At 43.4% G+C, this 16,694-nt stretch overlaps 1 protein-coding gene across 1 annotated transcript in view; it reads left to right on the top strand.

Annotated features, from left to right (window-relative positions):
* Positions 1-16,694, top strand: part of LOC143276847 (uncharacterized) — a 75,533-nt gene that overhangs the window by 49,755 nt on the left and 9,084 nt on the right. Inside the window, exons 5-7 of the mRNA XM_076581503.1 lie at positions 4,286-4,467; positions 6,094-6,229; positions 10,167-10,373. Of these exons, the coding sequence (XP_076437618.1) occupies positions 4,286-4,467; positions 6,094-6,229; positions 10,167-10,373 (525 nt within the window). The remainder of the gene's footprint in view (positions 1-4,285; positions 4,468-6,093; positions 6,230-10,166; positions 10,374-16,694) is intronic.

The raw sequence follows: 16,694 nt of genomic DNA, 5'->3' as shown, positions 1-16,694 counted from the left end.
GTTGTGTGTGGTGGTGGGTAGTAGTAGTAGTGGTGGTGTTAAGGGAGATCACCAACACTAAGGTGAGGGTTGTGTGTGGCGGTGGTGGGTATTAGTAGTAGTAGTGGCATTAACTCACTCAGTACGGCCAGTCCTCTCTTCTCCTCTACACAGACCCCTCGGATGTCCAGTTGGTGTCTGAATGACCCAACCTTTAGCTTCCGTCGTCAGAATTGTGGTATTCTTTGTCAACATTCACCTCTTCAGTATGACAGCCTTCCACTTGCAATACTTTGATGATGGTAATTGGGGTGAAACGCTGTTCACGTCGTCTCTTTCGCCGTTCATATGGAGAGAGTTAAGGGAGGGTTGTGTGTGGCAGTGGTGGTGCTAAGGGAGATCACCAACACTAAGGTGAGGGTTGTGTGTGGCGGTGGTGGGTGGTAGCAGTAGTAGTGGTGTCAAGGGAGATCACTAGTGCTAAGGTGAAGGTTGTGTGTGGCAGTGGTGGGTGGTAGTGGTGCTAGCGGAGATCACCAGTGCTAAGGTGAGGGCTGTGGGTGTGGTGGTGGGTGCTTGGTAGTAGTAGTAGTAGTGGTGCCGGGATGGGGAACTCTCAATGGATCCACTATTTTCAGCGGAAGAGCTAAGTAGATTTCAGAGGAAAATTTTTTTTTTTTTTTTCAGAGGGGGAAAAAAAAATTAAAATGTGGGTGGTTGGTAGTGCTGGTGCTTTCAGTTTAAAACAGGGGAGATCACCAGTGCTAAGGTGAGCGTGGTGGATGGTTGCTAGTAGTAGTAGTGGTGGTGTTTTTGGTTTGAAATGCCTTTTTTTTTTCTTCTTTTTTTTTCAGCAATCCTTTCATTGCTCCGGGAACAGAAATTTTCGTCAGCGCCATTGTGGGAATTTTTCCTATCACAAAATGTTTAAATTTTCATGTGAAATTGTCATAAATTGGATTGCATGTTTGTTTTCCTTTCAAAACTGCTATTTTCAGAGGAAGAGCAGTTGATTTCAGAGGGAACATTTTTTTTCTTCAGAGAATAAAAAAAAAAAAAGAAGAAAAAATGGATGGGTACATTTTATTTTTGTCCAGTCCGTTTCAAGCCAGGTTCAGTTTTCTGTCAGAGAAGAAACTGTAAATTATTGTTTAGCTTTCAGGAGAGGACCCCAAAACCTCTTAAAAATCACTAATTTAGTTTTTGGACCCCGGGCTGATTTTCAGAGGAAGCAATTCCCCAGCCTGTGGAGCTTTGAGTTTAAAGCAGGGGATATCACCAAGCTGAGGGTGTGGTTGTGGGTGGTGGGTGGTTGGTAGTAGTCGTAGTGGTTCTTCCAGTTGAAAACAGGGGAGATCACCAATCCTAAGGTTGAGGGTGTGGGTGGTGGGTGGTTGGTAGTAGTCGTAGTGGTTCTTCCAGTTTAAAACAGGGGAGATCACCAATGCTAAGGTTGAGGGTGTGGGTGGTTGGTAGTAGTAGTAGTGGTTCTTCCAGTTGAAAACAGGGGAAATCACCAATGCTAAGGTTGAGGGTGTGGGTGGTTGGTAGTAGTAGTAGTGGTTCTTCCAGTTGAAAACAGGGGAAATCACCAATCCTAAGGTTGAGGGTGTGGGTGGTGGGTGGTTGGTAGTAGTAGTAGTGGTTCTTCCAGTTTAAAACAGGGGAAATCACCAATGCTAAGGTTGAGGGTGTGGGTGGTGGTGGGTGGTAGTAGTTGTAGTGGTTCTTCCAGTTTAAAACAGGGGAAATCACCAATGCTAAGGTTGAGGTGGTGGGTGGTAGTAGTAGTAGTGGTCCTTCCAGTTTAAAACAGGGGAAATCACCAATGCTAAGGTTGAGGGTGTGGGTGGTGGGTGGTAGTAGTAGTAGTGGTCCTTCCAGTTTAAAACAGGGGAAATCACCAATGCTAAGGTTGAGGGTGTGGGTGGTGGTGGTTGGTAGTAGTAGTGGTTCTTCCAGTTTAAAACAGGGGAGATCACCATTGCTAAGGTATGGTTTAGGTGGTTGGTAGTAGTAGAGGGAGTGCTTTCAAATTTTTTTTTTTTTAACCCTTCAGTACCCCTGGAACAGAAATTTTCGCCATTGTAGGAATTTTTCCTATCACAAAATCATTAAATTTTCATGTGAAATTTTCATAATTGGATTGTGTGTTTGTTTTCCTTTCAGAAAAGTAAAAAAAAAAATTGGTTATATATATGTATTTTATATAAATTTTCTTTGAGTAGTTTTCAAGGGTGGTGGGTGGTTGGTAGTAGCAGTGGTGCTTTCAGTTTCAAACAGGGGAGATCACCAATGCTAAAGCATGGATGTGGGTGGGTGGGTGGTTGGTAGTCATAGTGGTGGTGCTTTCAGTTTAAAACAGGGGAGATCACCATTGCTAAGGTTGAGGGGGTGGGTGGTAGGTAGGTGGTTGGTAGTAGCAGTGGTGGTGTTTTCAGTTTAAAAAATTTTTCTTTTTTCCTTTTTTTTTTTTTTCTTTTTTTTTAAACCCCTTCAGTGCCCCAGGGTGGAAATTTCCGTCCTCTTTTCTTGTGTGTGGAAAGTGTCCCCAGGATGGAAATTTCCATCTGCATTATTGTAGGATTTTTCCCCCGTCACAAAATAGATTATATTAAAATTTTTCATATGAAATTGTCATCATTGGATAGTATATTCAGTTTTGCTTTGAGTTTGAGGGAAAAAGTATAGGTTATATATTTATAGTGACATACTTTCTTTGAGTAGTTTCATGCATGATTTTTTTTTTTTTTTTCGCTGAAGTATTAGTAACGTTACACTCTGTGACCAAAACATCCCTTGGCAAACAGTTGTCATTGAACATTACACAGGCTCAGCACTGAAAGGGTTAAGTGTATGATGTCAGTAAAAAAAAAAAAAAAAAAAAAAATGTGTGTCTGTCATCCGTTGTTTTTTTTTTTTCAGTTTCCAATTTTCTCAACGATATGTCGCTACGTTTGGACAACTCCTTATATATATATATATATATATATATATATATATATATATATATATATGCCACACCACATATGCAAGGCAGATCGCTGACCAGGAGCATGTTTAGTCAGGCCTTGAGTGCATGCATTATAATTATATTTGTGTACTTATCAGAGTGGATTTCCTTCACAGAATTTAGCTAGAGGACAAGACGGGCGCAGTAGCCGAGTGGTTAAAGCGTTGGACTGTCAATCTCAGGGTCCCGGGTTCGAATCACGGTGACGGCGCCTGGTGGGTAAAGGGTGGAGATTTTTACGATCTCCCAGGTCAACATATGTGCAGACCTGCCAGTGCCTGAACCCCCTTTGTGTGTATATGCAAGCAGAAGATCAAATATGCACGTTAAAGATCCTGTAATCCATGTCAGCGTTCGGTGGGTTATGGAAACAAGAACATACCCAGCATGCACACCCCCGAAAACGGAGTATGGCTGCCTACATGGCGGGGTAAAAAAACGGTCATACATGTAAAAGCCCACTCGTGTGCATACAAGTGAACGAAGAAGAAGAAGCTAGAGGACAAGACTTTTGTTTGTTGCCATGGGTTTGTTTTTTTTTTGTTTTTTTTTTACAGTGGCACCAAGTGCGTGTTGCTGCCGAGGGACCTTGGTTTGTTCTCTATTCGGAATGATTTTTAGATGCTCGGTTTGATTTTCAAATATATATATATATGTACATGTATATATTGTGTTTTGGTGATGAATGATATGGATGCTTATATAGCGCCTATCCTCATTCAGAGGCTAAGCCCTAAGCGCTTTACAAACTCGGGGTCATTTGCATCACAGGCTGCCTACCTGGGTAGAGCTGACTGACAGCTGCCATCGGGTGCTCATCATTCGTTTCCTGTGTCATTCAATTAGATTTCAGGCACGCACACATGTATACAAAATATACAAACACTCACTCAGACAGGTAACGTTTTATGTGTATGACCGTTTTATTTATTCACCCTGCCATGTAGGCAGCCATACTCAGCATAGCTGCCCCAACCATTCCTAATTTTTTAGGAATGTATTCGAGTTTTAGAACCGATTCCAAAATTACGATTTTATGCATATTTTTCTGAAATAAAAAAATTTCACCCCCCCCCCAAAAAAACAACAAAAACACCAGGCGCAGTTACTGAGATTCAAACCCGTGACCCTGAGATTGAATTGTCCGACGCTTTAACCACTTGGCTGTTGTGCTGATATATACATATGTATATTCTTTTTTAAGTGTGAGATAAATAGTATTAACTGAAAGAGAGAGAGGGAGAGAAAATTTGAAGACTCGAACCCGTGACAACCTCCTCACTCGTCCAACAGGACAACCCCCCAGACCTGGAGGCACCGCCGGGCCCCGGGTACTCGGTGATGAGCAGCCGGCTGCTGAGTTGCGAGCACTGCGAGTTCACCACCTCCACGGTGCAGGCCATGAAGTCTCACCTGCGGCGCCACCTGCCCAAGCGCTACCTGTGCCCTTACTGCAGTCTCCGCTGTAGTCGCAGGTGAGATGATGATGATAATATTACTAATAATGGATACAGCACACTATCGAGAAATCTGCTATAGGTGCGTTACAAAAAAACACTTTTGCTTACGTGACATGTTAATGTGTATCAATGTTACACATACCAAAATGTGACTTTTCAAACTACACACACACAGACACACACACACACACACACACACACACACACACACACACACACACAGAGTCACACAGTATGTACATGTATGCATTAAAACATACACATGTACATAGCAGCTAGCCTCCACACATAGGCACGCACAAACACACACACACATACAAACAGACACATTCATGCACACACACACACACACACACACACACACACACACACACACACACACACACAAATAAATACACATTCATACGCATGCATGTACCTATGTACACATACATATTTACACACATCGTCAAGCACAGCTCACACAAGAAGGGGAACTGAAAGGAGAGATGCCCTGGACACTGTACTAACACGTTAGTGTAGTACCTGTCGTGATGGGAGGGGGGAGTGCCGGGGGGCATGGGGTGGGGGGGGGGACATGGGGGGGGGGGGATTAGGGTTGAACCCCTAGAGTGCCCAAGGATGAAGATTTCCCCTGTTCCCTCCTGGTGTGAAAAAAAAAAAAAAAAAGATCCCAGTCCATATTCGGATAGTGTGCTCATTTTCCTTTCAGAAAAGTATAGGTTCAAAATATATTATCATGCTTTCTTTTACTATAGTACTTTGCTTGTTAGTTATATGTATATTCTTTCTCTCTTTTTTTTTTTTTTTTTCCTTTTTTTTTTTTTTAAAGATTATTACTCTCTGTGACCAAAATATCCTTTGGCAAATAGTTGTCACTGACTGAGCATAAGATAGGCTTGGCACTGATAGGGTTAACTAGCGTGGTTAATGGATGGATGAGGGGAGAGAGAGAGGGAGAGAGTATTTCCATGTAGAAATAGACATGTATGCACAAGTTGTATACTGTTATCTGCTCATGAACATGTAGAGTTAAAAATCTGCTCAAGGATAGTATCTGTTTAATTGATTCAAAAATGAAAAGTAAAGATATAAAACGGCATTGTTGTCTGCTCACAAATATTTATAAACAGTTAAAATCCTTTCAAGCATAATATCCATTTGTTATCATGAAAAAACAAACAAACAAAAAAAAAACAGTTCATGAATTAAAATACAATATATAAACAAGCATTGTCATCTGCTCATGAACACTAACAGACATATGAACAGTTTAAATCCACTCAAGAATATATATATATATATATATATATATATCTATCTATCTATATATATATATATATATATATATATTTGTTATCATGAAAACAATCTGCATGAATTTAAACATATATATATATATATATAAACCAGTATTGTCATCTGCTTATTAATATAAACAGTAAGACTCCACTCAAGAATTATATCTATTTATAATCGTGAAAAACAAAATCCACATGAATTTACGTATATAAATGAGCATTGTCACCTTGCTGACAAATATTAATAAATCCACTCAAGAATGAAATCTATGTATTATCATGAGAAAAAAAAAAAAAAAATCTGCATGAATTTATTTCTTTTTCTGCGCCATTTCGACAGAGACACCATCAACCAGCACGTCCGATGCGGCCACAAGGGCAGAGAACTCTGGACAATCTTCTTCCGCCTGCCAGAGGGCTTTGTGGCCGACTCGGATAACGCCGAGAGCAACCTTGAAGCAGCAGACCCTGCACAGGTCAGTGAGAGAGGACCTTTTTTGGTGGTAGATGACTCTTTCTTTTTTTTTCGTGGGATACCACCACCACGACCGTTTCCAACCACAGGCCCCCGTTGTCAAGTGATGAGAAGAGGACAGGACAGTGTTGGATTAGGAAAGCCTATGTGGGAAATGGGTGGTGACACGGTGACCGTTTCCAACCACAGGCCCCCGTTGTCAAGTGATGAGAAGAGGACAGGACAGTGTTGGATTAGGAAAGCCTATGTGGGAAATGGGTGGTGACACGGTGACCGTTTCCAACCACAGGCCCCCGTTGTCAAGTGATGAGAAGAGGACAGGACAGTGATGGATTAGGAAAGCCTATGTGGGAAATGGGTGGTGACACGGTGACCGTTTCCAACCACAGGCCCCCGTTGTCAAGTGATGAGAAGAGGACAGGACAGTGTTGGATTAGGAAAGCCTATGTGGGAAATGGGTGGTGACACGGTGACCGTTTCCAACCACAGGCCCCCGTTGTCAAGTGATGAGAAGAGGACAGGACAGTGTTGGATTAGGAAAGCCTATGTGGGAAATGGGTGGTGACACGGTGACCGTTTCCAACCACAGGCCCCCGTTGTCAAGTGATGAGAAGAGGACAGGACAGTGTTGGATTAGGAAAGCCTATGTGGGAAATGGGTGGTGACACGGTGACCGTTTCCAACCACAGGCCCCCGTTGTCAAGTGATGAGAAGAGGACAGGACAGTGATGGATTAGGAAAGCCTATGTGAGAAATGGGTGGTGACACGGTGACCGTTTCCAACCACAGGCCTCCGTTGTCAAGTGATGAGAAGAGGACAGGACAGTGATGGATTAGGAAAGCCTATGTGGGAAATGGGTGGTGATGTCTCACTACTTTGTGTTTTGATGGGCCATGCACACTGTTAAACACTTGCTGATCACCATTCAGTGCAGTACATACTCACGCACACATGCACACACACGCACACACACACACACAAAAATTTATATATATATATATATGTGTGTGTGTGTATACATACACATACACACACACACACACACACACACACACATATATATATATATATATATATATATATATATATATTGCTTCTAAAAGGTGAGATAGGAGGTTAACTCTCTCCATACGAACGGCGAAAGAGACGACGTTAACAGCGTTTCACCCCAATTACCATCATCAAAATATTGCAAGCGGAAGGCTCTTTCACTGAAGACGTGAATGCTGACAAAGAATACCACAATTCTGACAACGGAAGTTGAAGGTTGGGTCGGTCATTCAGACACCCACTGGATATCCAGGGGTCTGTGTAGAGGAGAAGAGAGGACTGGCCGTACTGAGTGAGTTAAAGAAAGAATAAGGATAGAGAGATCAAGGCAGAAGGGCCCAGGTGCTAGACGTCAGTGACTCTTCTGACGTTCAATCCAGTTGGCTGCGCGGTCCCCAGGCGGTCAGTGACACAGCTCTCCATGTACTTTCTACATGTACATGCTGTCACTGGGGTTCTGCCACACAGCTGAAATTCTGGCATGGGTGAAGCTGTGGTATGGACCAGCAAAAATGCTGGCTGTCAGGGTTGTTGTAGCCTAGCTTGTAGTCACCCTGTCAACCCCTTGATGTTGACTAAAAGTTGCGTATGGCTGTGAACTGTCTCCTTGACTAAAGTTCCCATGTCAACCCCTTGATGTCGAATAAAAGTTGCGTATGGCTGTAAACTGTCTTCCTGACTAAAGTCGCCCTGTCGATCCCTTGATGTTGACTAAAAGTCACGTATGGCTGTGAACTGTCTCCTTGACTAAAGTCGCCTTGTCATTCCCTTGATGTCGACTAAAAGTCGCGTATGGCTGTGAACTGTCTTCTTGACTAAAGTCACCCTGTCATTCCCTTGATGTCGACTAAAAGTTGCGTATGGCTGTGAACTGTCTCTTTGACTAAAGTCACCCTGTCAACCCCTTGATGTTGACTAAAAGTTGCGTATGGCTGTGAACTGTCTCCTTGACTAAAGTCGCCCTGTCATTCCCTTGATGTCGACTAAAAGTTGCGTATGGCTGTGAACTGTCTCTTTGACTAAAGTCACCCTGTCAACCCCTTGATGTTGACTAAAAGTTGCGTATGGCTGTGAACTGTCTCCTTGACTAAAGTCGCCCTGTCGATCCCTTGATGTCGACTAAAAGTCATGTATGGCTGTGAACTGTCTCCTTAACTAAAGTCCCCTTGTCAACCCCTTGATGTTGATTAAAAGTTGCGTATGTCTGTGAACTGTCTCCTTGACTAAAGTCGCCCTGTCAACCCCTTGATGTCGACTAAAAGTTGCGTATGGCTGTGAACTGTCTCCTTGACTAAAGTCGCCCTGTCAACCCCTTGATGTCGACTAAAAGTTGCGTATGGCTGTGAACTGTCTCCTTGACTAAAGTCGCTTTGTCAACCCCTTGATGTCGACTAAAAGTTGCGTATGGCTGTAAACTGTCTTCCTGACTAAAGTCGCCCTGTCGATCCCTTGATGTTGACTGAAAGTCACGTATGGCTGTGAACTGTCTCCTTGACTAAAGTCACCCTGTCAACCCCTTGATGTTGATTAAAAGTTGCATATGTCTGTGAACTGTCTCCTTGACTAAAGTCGCCCTGTCAACCCCTTGATGTCGACTAAAAGTTGTGTATGGCTGTGAACTGTCTCCTTGACTAAAGTCGCCCTGTCAACCTCTTGATGTCGACTAAAAGTTGCGTATGGCTGTGAACTGTCTCCTTGACTAAAGTCGCCCTGTCAACCCCTTGATGTCGACTAAAAGTTGCGTATGGCTGTGAACTGTCTCCTTGACTAAAGTCGCCCTGTCAACCCCTTGATGTCGACTAAAAGTTGCGTATGGCTGTGAACTGTCTCCTTGACTAAAGTCACCCTGTCCTTGATGTCGACTAAAAGTCACGTATGGCTGTAAACTGTCTTCTTGACTAAAGTCACCCTGTCAACCCCTTGATGTCGACTAAAAGTCGCGTATGGCTGTGAACTGTCTCCTTGACTAAAGTCGCCTTGTCATTCCCTTGATGTTGACTAAAAGTTGCGTATGGCTGTGAACTGTCTCCTTGACTAAAGTCGCCCTGTCAACCCGTTGATGTTGACTGAAAGTCACGTATGGCTGTGAACTGTCTCCTTGACTAAAGTCACCCTGTCAACCCCTTGATGTCGACTGAAAGTCACGTATGGCTGTGAACTGTCTCCTTGACTAAAGTCGCCCTGTCATTCCCTTGATGTCGACTAAAAGTCGCGTATGGCTGTGAACTGTCTCCTTGACTAAAGTCACCCTGTCATTCCCTTGATGTCGACTAAAAGTCATGTTTGGCTGTGAACTGTCTTCTTGACTAAAGTCACCCAATGTTGGTAAAGAAGAGTTAAAAGATGTTGATTTTTTGACTCACTTGTGTAAACAAAGTGAGTCTATGTTTTAACCCAGTGTTCGGTTGTGTGTGTGTCTGTGTGTCTGTGGTAAACTTTAACATTGACATTTTCTCTGCAAATACGTTGTCAGTTGACACCAAAATAGGCATAAAAATAGGAAAAATTCAGTTCTTTCCAGTCATCTTGTTTAAAGCAATATTGCACCTCTGGGATGGGCACAAAAAAATAAAAAATGAAGCCTAATTATATGCAAACTGCATTTACTGTTATATTTATATTTTTTGTATTCTCTAAACTTGGCACTTTGATCTGATATTCTGACCCAACAACAAGAGCAGTCGTTATTATCATTTTTTGTTCAAACAGGAACTTCTTTTGCTAAGCATGGAATTTTTATTTATTTTGCAAACGTTTTGGTGCAGAGAGTAAAGAAGGGAAATTACTCTGTAATTAATGCTAGGGGACTTAATTTATCACAAGTGAGTCTTGAAGGCCTTGCCTCTCTTGTTTTTTTTTTTTACAGTGATACTGATTCTATCCGCAGGGAGAGGACGGAGAGCAGTCCTCCACCAACGCGACGGGCGGCAGTGAGAGGTCCTCATCCGCACCGGACCGCATCAAGTGCGGACAGTGTGACGTGACGATGGCAAACGTGGCGGCCGTGTACAAGCATCACCGGGAGGACCACCCCGGGGAGGACTTCCTGTGGGTGGACGTCACCAACGGCTACACCTGTAACCGCTCGGGATTGGTAAGACTGGTTTGTCAGGTCAGACGCTCTGCTCTGCCTTCCCCTGACCACCTCCTTCTTCTTCTTCTTCTTCTGTTTTCGTGGGCTGCAACTCCCACGTTCACTCGCATGTACACGAGTGGGCTTCTACGTGCATGACCGTTTTTACCCCGCCATGTAGGCAGCCATGCTCCGTTTTCGGGGGTGTGCATGCTAGGTATGTTTTTGTTTCCATAACCCGCCGAACGCTGACATGGATTACAGGATCTTTAACGTGCGTATTTGATCTTCTGCATGCGTTTACACACGAAGGGGGTTCAGGCACTAGCAGGTCTGCACTTATGTTGACCTGGGAGATCGTAAAAATCTCCACCCTTTACCCACCAGGCGCCATCACCATGATTCGAACCCGGGACCCTGAGATTGACAGTCCAACGCTTTAACCACTTGGATATTGCACCCGTCCCCCTGACCACCGAGTTAGCAGAGGCACTAGGTCGCTTGGGTGGACCCTCTTGAGGCTAAAGGCCCGGGTCTGTTCCTCTCGGGTTGTCGCTAGTAGGAACGAAGCCATGACGTTAAAGTAGTCTGACACATGACGGTGATTGATGTTGCGTGTGTGTCCTAATTTTGTATTTCTTTTTATCACAACAGATTTCTCTTTGTGAAATTCGGGCTGCTCTCCCCAGGGAGAGCGCGTCGCTATACTACAGCGCCACCCTTTTTTTCCTTTTTTTTTTTTTCCTGCGTGCAGTTTTCTTTGTTTTTCCTATTGACGTGGATTTTTGTACAGAATTTTCCCAGGAACAACCCTTTTGTTGCCGTGGGTTCTTTTACGTGCGCTAAGTGCATGCTGCACACGGGACCTCGGTTTATCGTCTCATCCGAATGACTAGCGTCCAGACCACCACTCGAGGTCTAGTGGAGGGGGAGAAAATATCGGCGGCTGAACCGTGATTCGAACCAGTGCGCTCAGATTCTCTCGCTTCCTAGGCGGACACGTTACCTCTAGGCCATCACTCCACTCCACCCAGAACTGCGCCGTAGCAGACGCACTCTGTCTTCGGCAGGCTGAGTGATTTTGATCAAGTTTGTCTTCTCTAGAGAGGCGGCCTTACAGGGCTATTGAACCCTCTCTGTCCATTATCCATCATTTGTCCACATATGCACAAGGGACTTCAGGTGGGTGCCTTCATCCGCCGTTGCAGCCGTTGGAAAAGTAGGGGTTTCCTCTTCTGCCTGCTCCGCCGTTGAGGTCTTTGTATTCAGCCCATAGCTGGGAAGCTCCTGGGTTTAAGGACCTACCCTGGGAGCAGAGGGGGTTAGAGGTTTAAACACGCCTCCTACCCGCGTGATGAACCCGTCTTGGGACACATGGGGGTAATTTTTTTTTAGAGGTGACGGTGCCACGCGTCACTCCACCCCGTCCTGGTAGGAACACCGCCAGCTGGTCTGGGACTGCTTATTCGTTTAGACAAGGATCTAGCTTATTTCGCAGCTGACCCTTATATCTTGGGGGCCATCCCTCTCTCCGCCCCCTGAGGACCCACTTAGGTTGCGGATGGTCGCCCCCGCTATCGAACTGGAGATAGCCTTGCCACAGGATTGGTAAGACGATTATTGACGGGCGCAGTAGCCGAGTGGTTAAAACGTTGGACTGTCAATCTCAGGGTCCCGGGTTCGAATCACGGTGACGGCGCCTGGTGGGTAAAGGGTGGAGATTTTTACGATATCCCAGGTCGACATATGTGCAGACCTGCTAGTGCCTGAACCCCTTCGTGTGTATATGCAAGCAGAAGATCAAATATGCACGTTAAAGATCCTGTAATCCATGTCAGCGTTCGGTGGGTTATGGAAACAAGAACATACCCAGCATGCACCCCCCCCACTCCCCCGAAAATCGAGTATGGCTGCCTACATGGCGGGGTAAAAATGGTCATACACGTAAAAGCCCACTCGTGTGCATACGAGTGAACACAGAAGAAGAACAAGAGAAGTAAGACGATTATTGAATATTGTATCTACTCTACAAAAGCTGGTCAGGAAGGAAAAAAAGCCAACAACTTCAAAATAACTAATGACAACGTGTGTAACTGCTCGGGAATAAGAATGATAGGGATCTGTTTTCCCATAGGAATCTCTATCTGCTTGTAGGAATAATAGGAATATATCAACCCGTGGGAATAAGAGGAATCTCTCTACCCATAGGAATAATAGGAGTCTATCTACCCATAGGAATAATAGGAATCTATCCATAGGAATAATGAATCTATCTACCCATAGGAATAATAGGAATCTATCTACCCATAGGAATAATAGGAATCTATCAACCCATAGGAATAATAGGAATCTATCCATAGGAATGAGGAATCTATCTACCCATAGGAATAATAGGAATCTATCTACTATAGGAATAATAGGAATCTATCCATAGGAATGAGGAATCTATCTACCCATAGGAATGAGGAATCTATCTACCCATAGGAATGAGGAATCTATCTACCCATGGGAATAATAGGAATCTATCTACCCATAGGAATAATAGGAATCTATCAACCCATAGGAAAAAACGAATCTATCAACCCATAGGAATAATAGGAATCTATCAACCCATGGGAATAATAGGAATCTATCCATAGGAATGAGAAATCTATCTACCTATAGGAATAAGATGAATCTATCTACCCATAGGAATAAGATGAATCTATCTACCCATAGGAATAATAGGAATCTATCTATCTATGGGAATAAGATGATTCTATCTACCCATAGGAATAATAGGAATCTATCAACCCATAGGAATAATAGGAATCATAGGAATCTATCTACCCATAGGAATAATAGGAATCTATCAACCCATGGGAATAATAGGAATCTATCAACCCATGGGAATAATAGGAATTTATTAACCCATGGGAATAATAGGAATCTATCAACCCATAGGAATAATAGGAACCTATCAACCCATGGGAATAATAGGAATTTATCAACCCATGGGAATAATAGGAATCTATCCATAGGAATGAGGAATCTATCAACCCATAGGAATAATAGGAATCTATCCATAGGAATAAGATGAATCTATCTACCCATAGGAATGAGGAATCTATCTATCCATAGGAATAATAGGAATCAGTCTACCCATAGGAATAAGATGAATCTATCTACCCATAGGAATAATAGGAATCTATCAACACATAGGAATAATAGGAATCTATCTACCCATAGGAATAAGATGAATCTATTTACCCATAGGAATAAGATGAATCTATCTACCCATAGGAATAATAGGAATCTATCAACCCATGGGAATAATAGGAATCTGTCTACCCATAGGAATAATAGGAATCTATCCATAGGAATAATGAATCTATCAACCCATAGGAATAATAGGAATCTATCAACTCATGGGAATAATAGGAATCTGTCTATCCATAGGAATAATAGGAATCTATCAACCCATAGGAATAATAGGAATCTCTCTACCCATGGGAATAATAGGAATCTCTCTACCCATAGGAATAATAGGAATCTCTCTACCCATGGGAATAATAGGAATCTCTCTACCCATAGGAATAATAGGAATCTATCAACCCATAGGAATAATAGGAATCTATCTACCCATAGGAATAATAGGAATCTATCAACCCATGGGAATAATAGGAATCTATCAACCCATAGGAATAATGAATCTATCAACCCATAGGAATAATAGGAATCTATCAACCCATAGGAATAATGAATCTATCAACCCATAGGAATAATAGGAATCTATTAACCCATAGGAATAACGAATCTATCAACCCATAGGAATAATAGGAATCTATCTACCCATAGGAATAAGATGAATATATCAACCCATAGGAATAATAGGAATCTATCTACCCATAGGAATAAGAGGAATCTATCTACCCATAGGAATGAGGAATCTCTTAGTACTATACTGTATGGTGCATTCAGAAGAACATTTGAAATATAAATAGTATATAAAAAATGAGGAAAAATCAGTATCTACAGTGTTTAAATTATTCTAGAATAAACAAGAAAGAAAATGGAAATTGTTTAAATTAGCCAAGGATATACAGAAGAAAAAAAATCAATATTTACAGGGTTTAAATCAGTACAGGATATACAAGAAAAATTGTTATTTACACTGTTGGAATTAGTCAAGGGTATATAAGAAAAATCAGTATTTACAGTACTTTAATTAGACTAGAATGTACAGTGTTTAAAAAAAAAAAAAAAAAAAAAAAAATCAAGTTTGGATTTACAAGGAAGAAAGGTTGAATGGTATAGAATTGCATTGTTGCACCACTCTTTGTCACAACAGATTTTGTGCGAAATTTGGACTGCTGTTTGTCACAACAGTTGCCCTGTGGGTTGGGCACTGATAGAATAGACCCACTGCCCTGCCATGCATGTCGTAAGAGGCGACTAAGGCAGGACCACCTCGCCTGAAGGATAAAGGGGTTTGCGTAGGGTTAACTACCCTGCCTGTAAAAAAGACCAGTTACAGAAGCATCGACGACAAAGAACCAAAACATTCACCTGGGCAAGGAAGGGTCTCCATCCCGGAGACTTATGATGCGGTGCAGTGAAAGCCGAAAGGGCGAGATACTGAGGCAGAGCTGAAGCAGGAAGGGACCAGCTGGACTAGAATGGCCAGAACAGCCCAGAACAGAGTGCGATGGCGAGGGGTCGTCGATGGCCTATGCTCCACCAGGAGCGATGGGCAAAATGAATGAATGAAAGAATTGTCACAACAGATTTTGTGTGAAATTTGGACTGCTATCCATTGGAAAGAGCGCTTCGCAACTGTGCAGAGGCTACCTTTTTTTTTTTTTCTTTTTTTTTAATTCTTTTTTTTTCTGTATGCAAGTGTGTGTGTTTAAACTCATCAGAGTGGATTTTTCTGCGTAAGTTTTTGCCAGTGAGAACCCTGCTGTCTATAATCATGTACACAGCCTGGCAAAAAGAGAGGAGGACGAAGAAAAAAAAAGGCCACGGTGTGTTTGCAGGTGATGGACAACACAGTAGAGTGCAGTGGAGCACAAAACATAACCAACAGCAACAGCAGAAGCACAATACAACGTAAACTGGAATACAGCTCAGTGTGTTTTCTCTAGGTGATGGACGCCAAGGAACAGTCACCCCACCTGTTCACTACACTACATTGCACTACACCACACCACAATACACTACACTTCACGCACTACACTACACCACTACACTACACTACACTACACTACACCACACCACACTACACTACACTACACTTCACGCACTACACTACACTACACGACACTACACGCACTACACTACACCACACTACACTACACTGCATGACACGACACGACACGACACGACATGACACAACACTACACTACACTACACTACACTACACCACACCACATGCACTACACTACACTACACTACACTACACTACACTACACTACACTACACTACACTACACCATACTACACCATACTACACCACACGACACTACACTACACTACACCACACGACACTGCACTACACTACACCACACTACACGACACGACACGACACGACACGACACTACACGCACTACACGACACGACACGACACGACACGACATGACACGACACTACACGCACCACACCACACCACACCACACCACACCACACTACACTACACTACACCACACCACACACCACTACACCACACCACACTACACTACACACCACACCACACCACACCACACCACACTACACTACACCACATGCACACCACACCACACCACACCACACTACACTACACCACACTACACCACACCACACCACACCACACTACACTACACTACACTACACCACATGCACACCACACCACACCACACCATACTACACTGCACCACACCACACCACACCACACCACACCACACCACACCACACTACACTACACTACACTGCACCACACCACACCACACCACACCACACCACACCACACCACACCACACCACGCCACACCACACCACACTAGAAACACAACACAAACTACAAAAAAAAACTACGCGATGTGTTTTCCCAGGTGATGGACGCCAGGGAACAGTCGCCCCACCACACCACACCACACCACACCACACCACACCACACCACACCACACTACACTGCACCACACCACACTACACTACACTACACCACACCACACCACACTAGAAACACAACACAAACTACAAAAAAAAACTACGCGATGTGTTTTCCCAGGTGATGGACGCCAGGGAACAGTCGCCCCACCACACCACACCACACCACACCACACTACACCACACCACACCACACCACACCACACTACACCACACCACAC

The sequence above is a fragment of the Babylonia areolata genome, chromosome 33 (genome assembly GCF_041734735.1).
Source record: "Babylonia areolata isolate BAREFJ2019XMU chromosome 33, ASM4173473v1, whole genome shotgun sequence".
In the NCBI taxonomy this organism is placed as follows: domain Eukaryota; kingdom Metazoa; phylum Mollusca; class Gastropoda; order Neogastropoda; family Buccinidae; genus Babylonia; species Babylonia areolata.
Note: the sequence above shows the minus strand (reverse complement) of the source record. Positions and strands in the feature narration are given on the sequence as shown.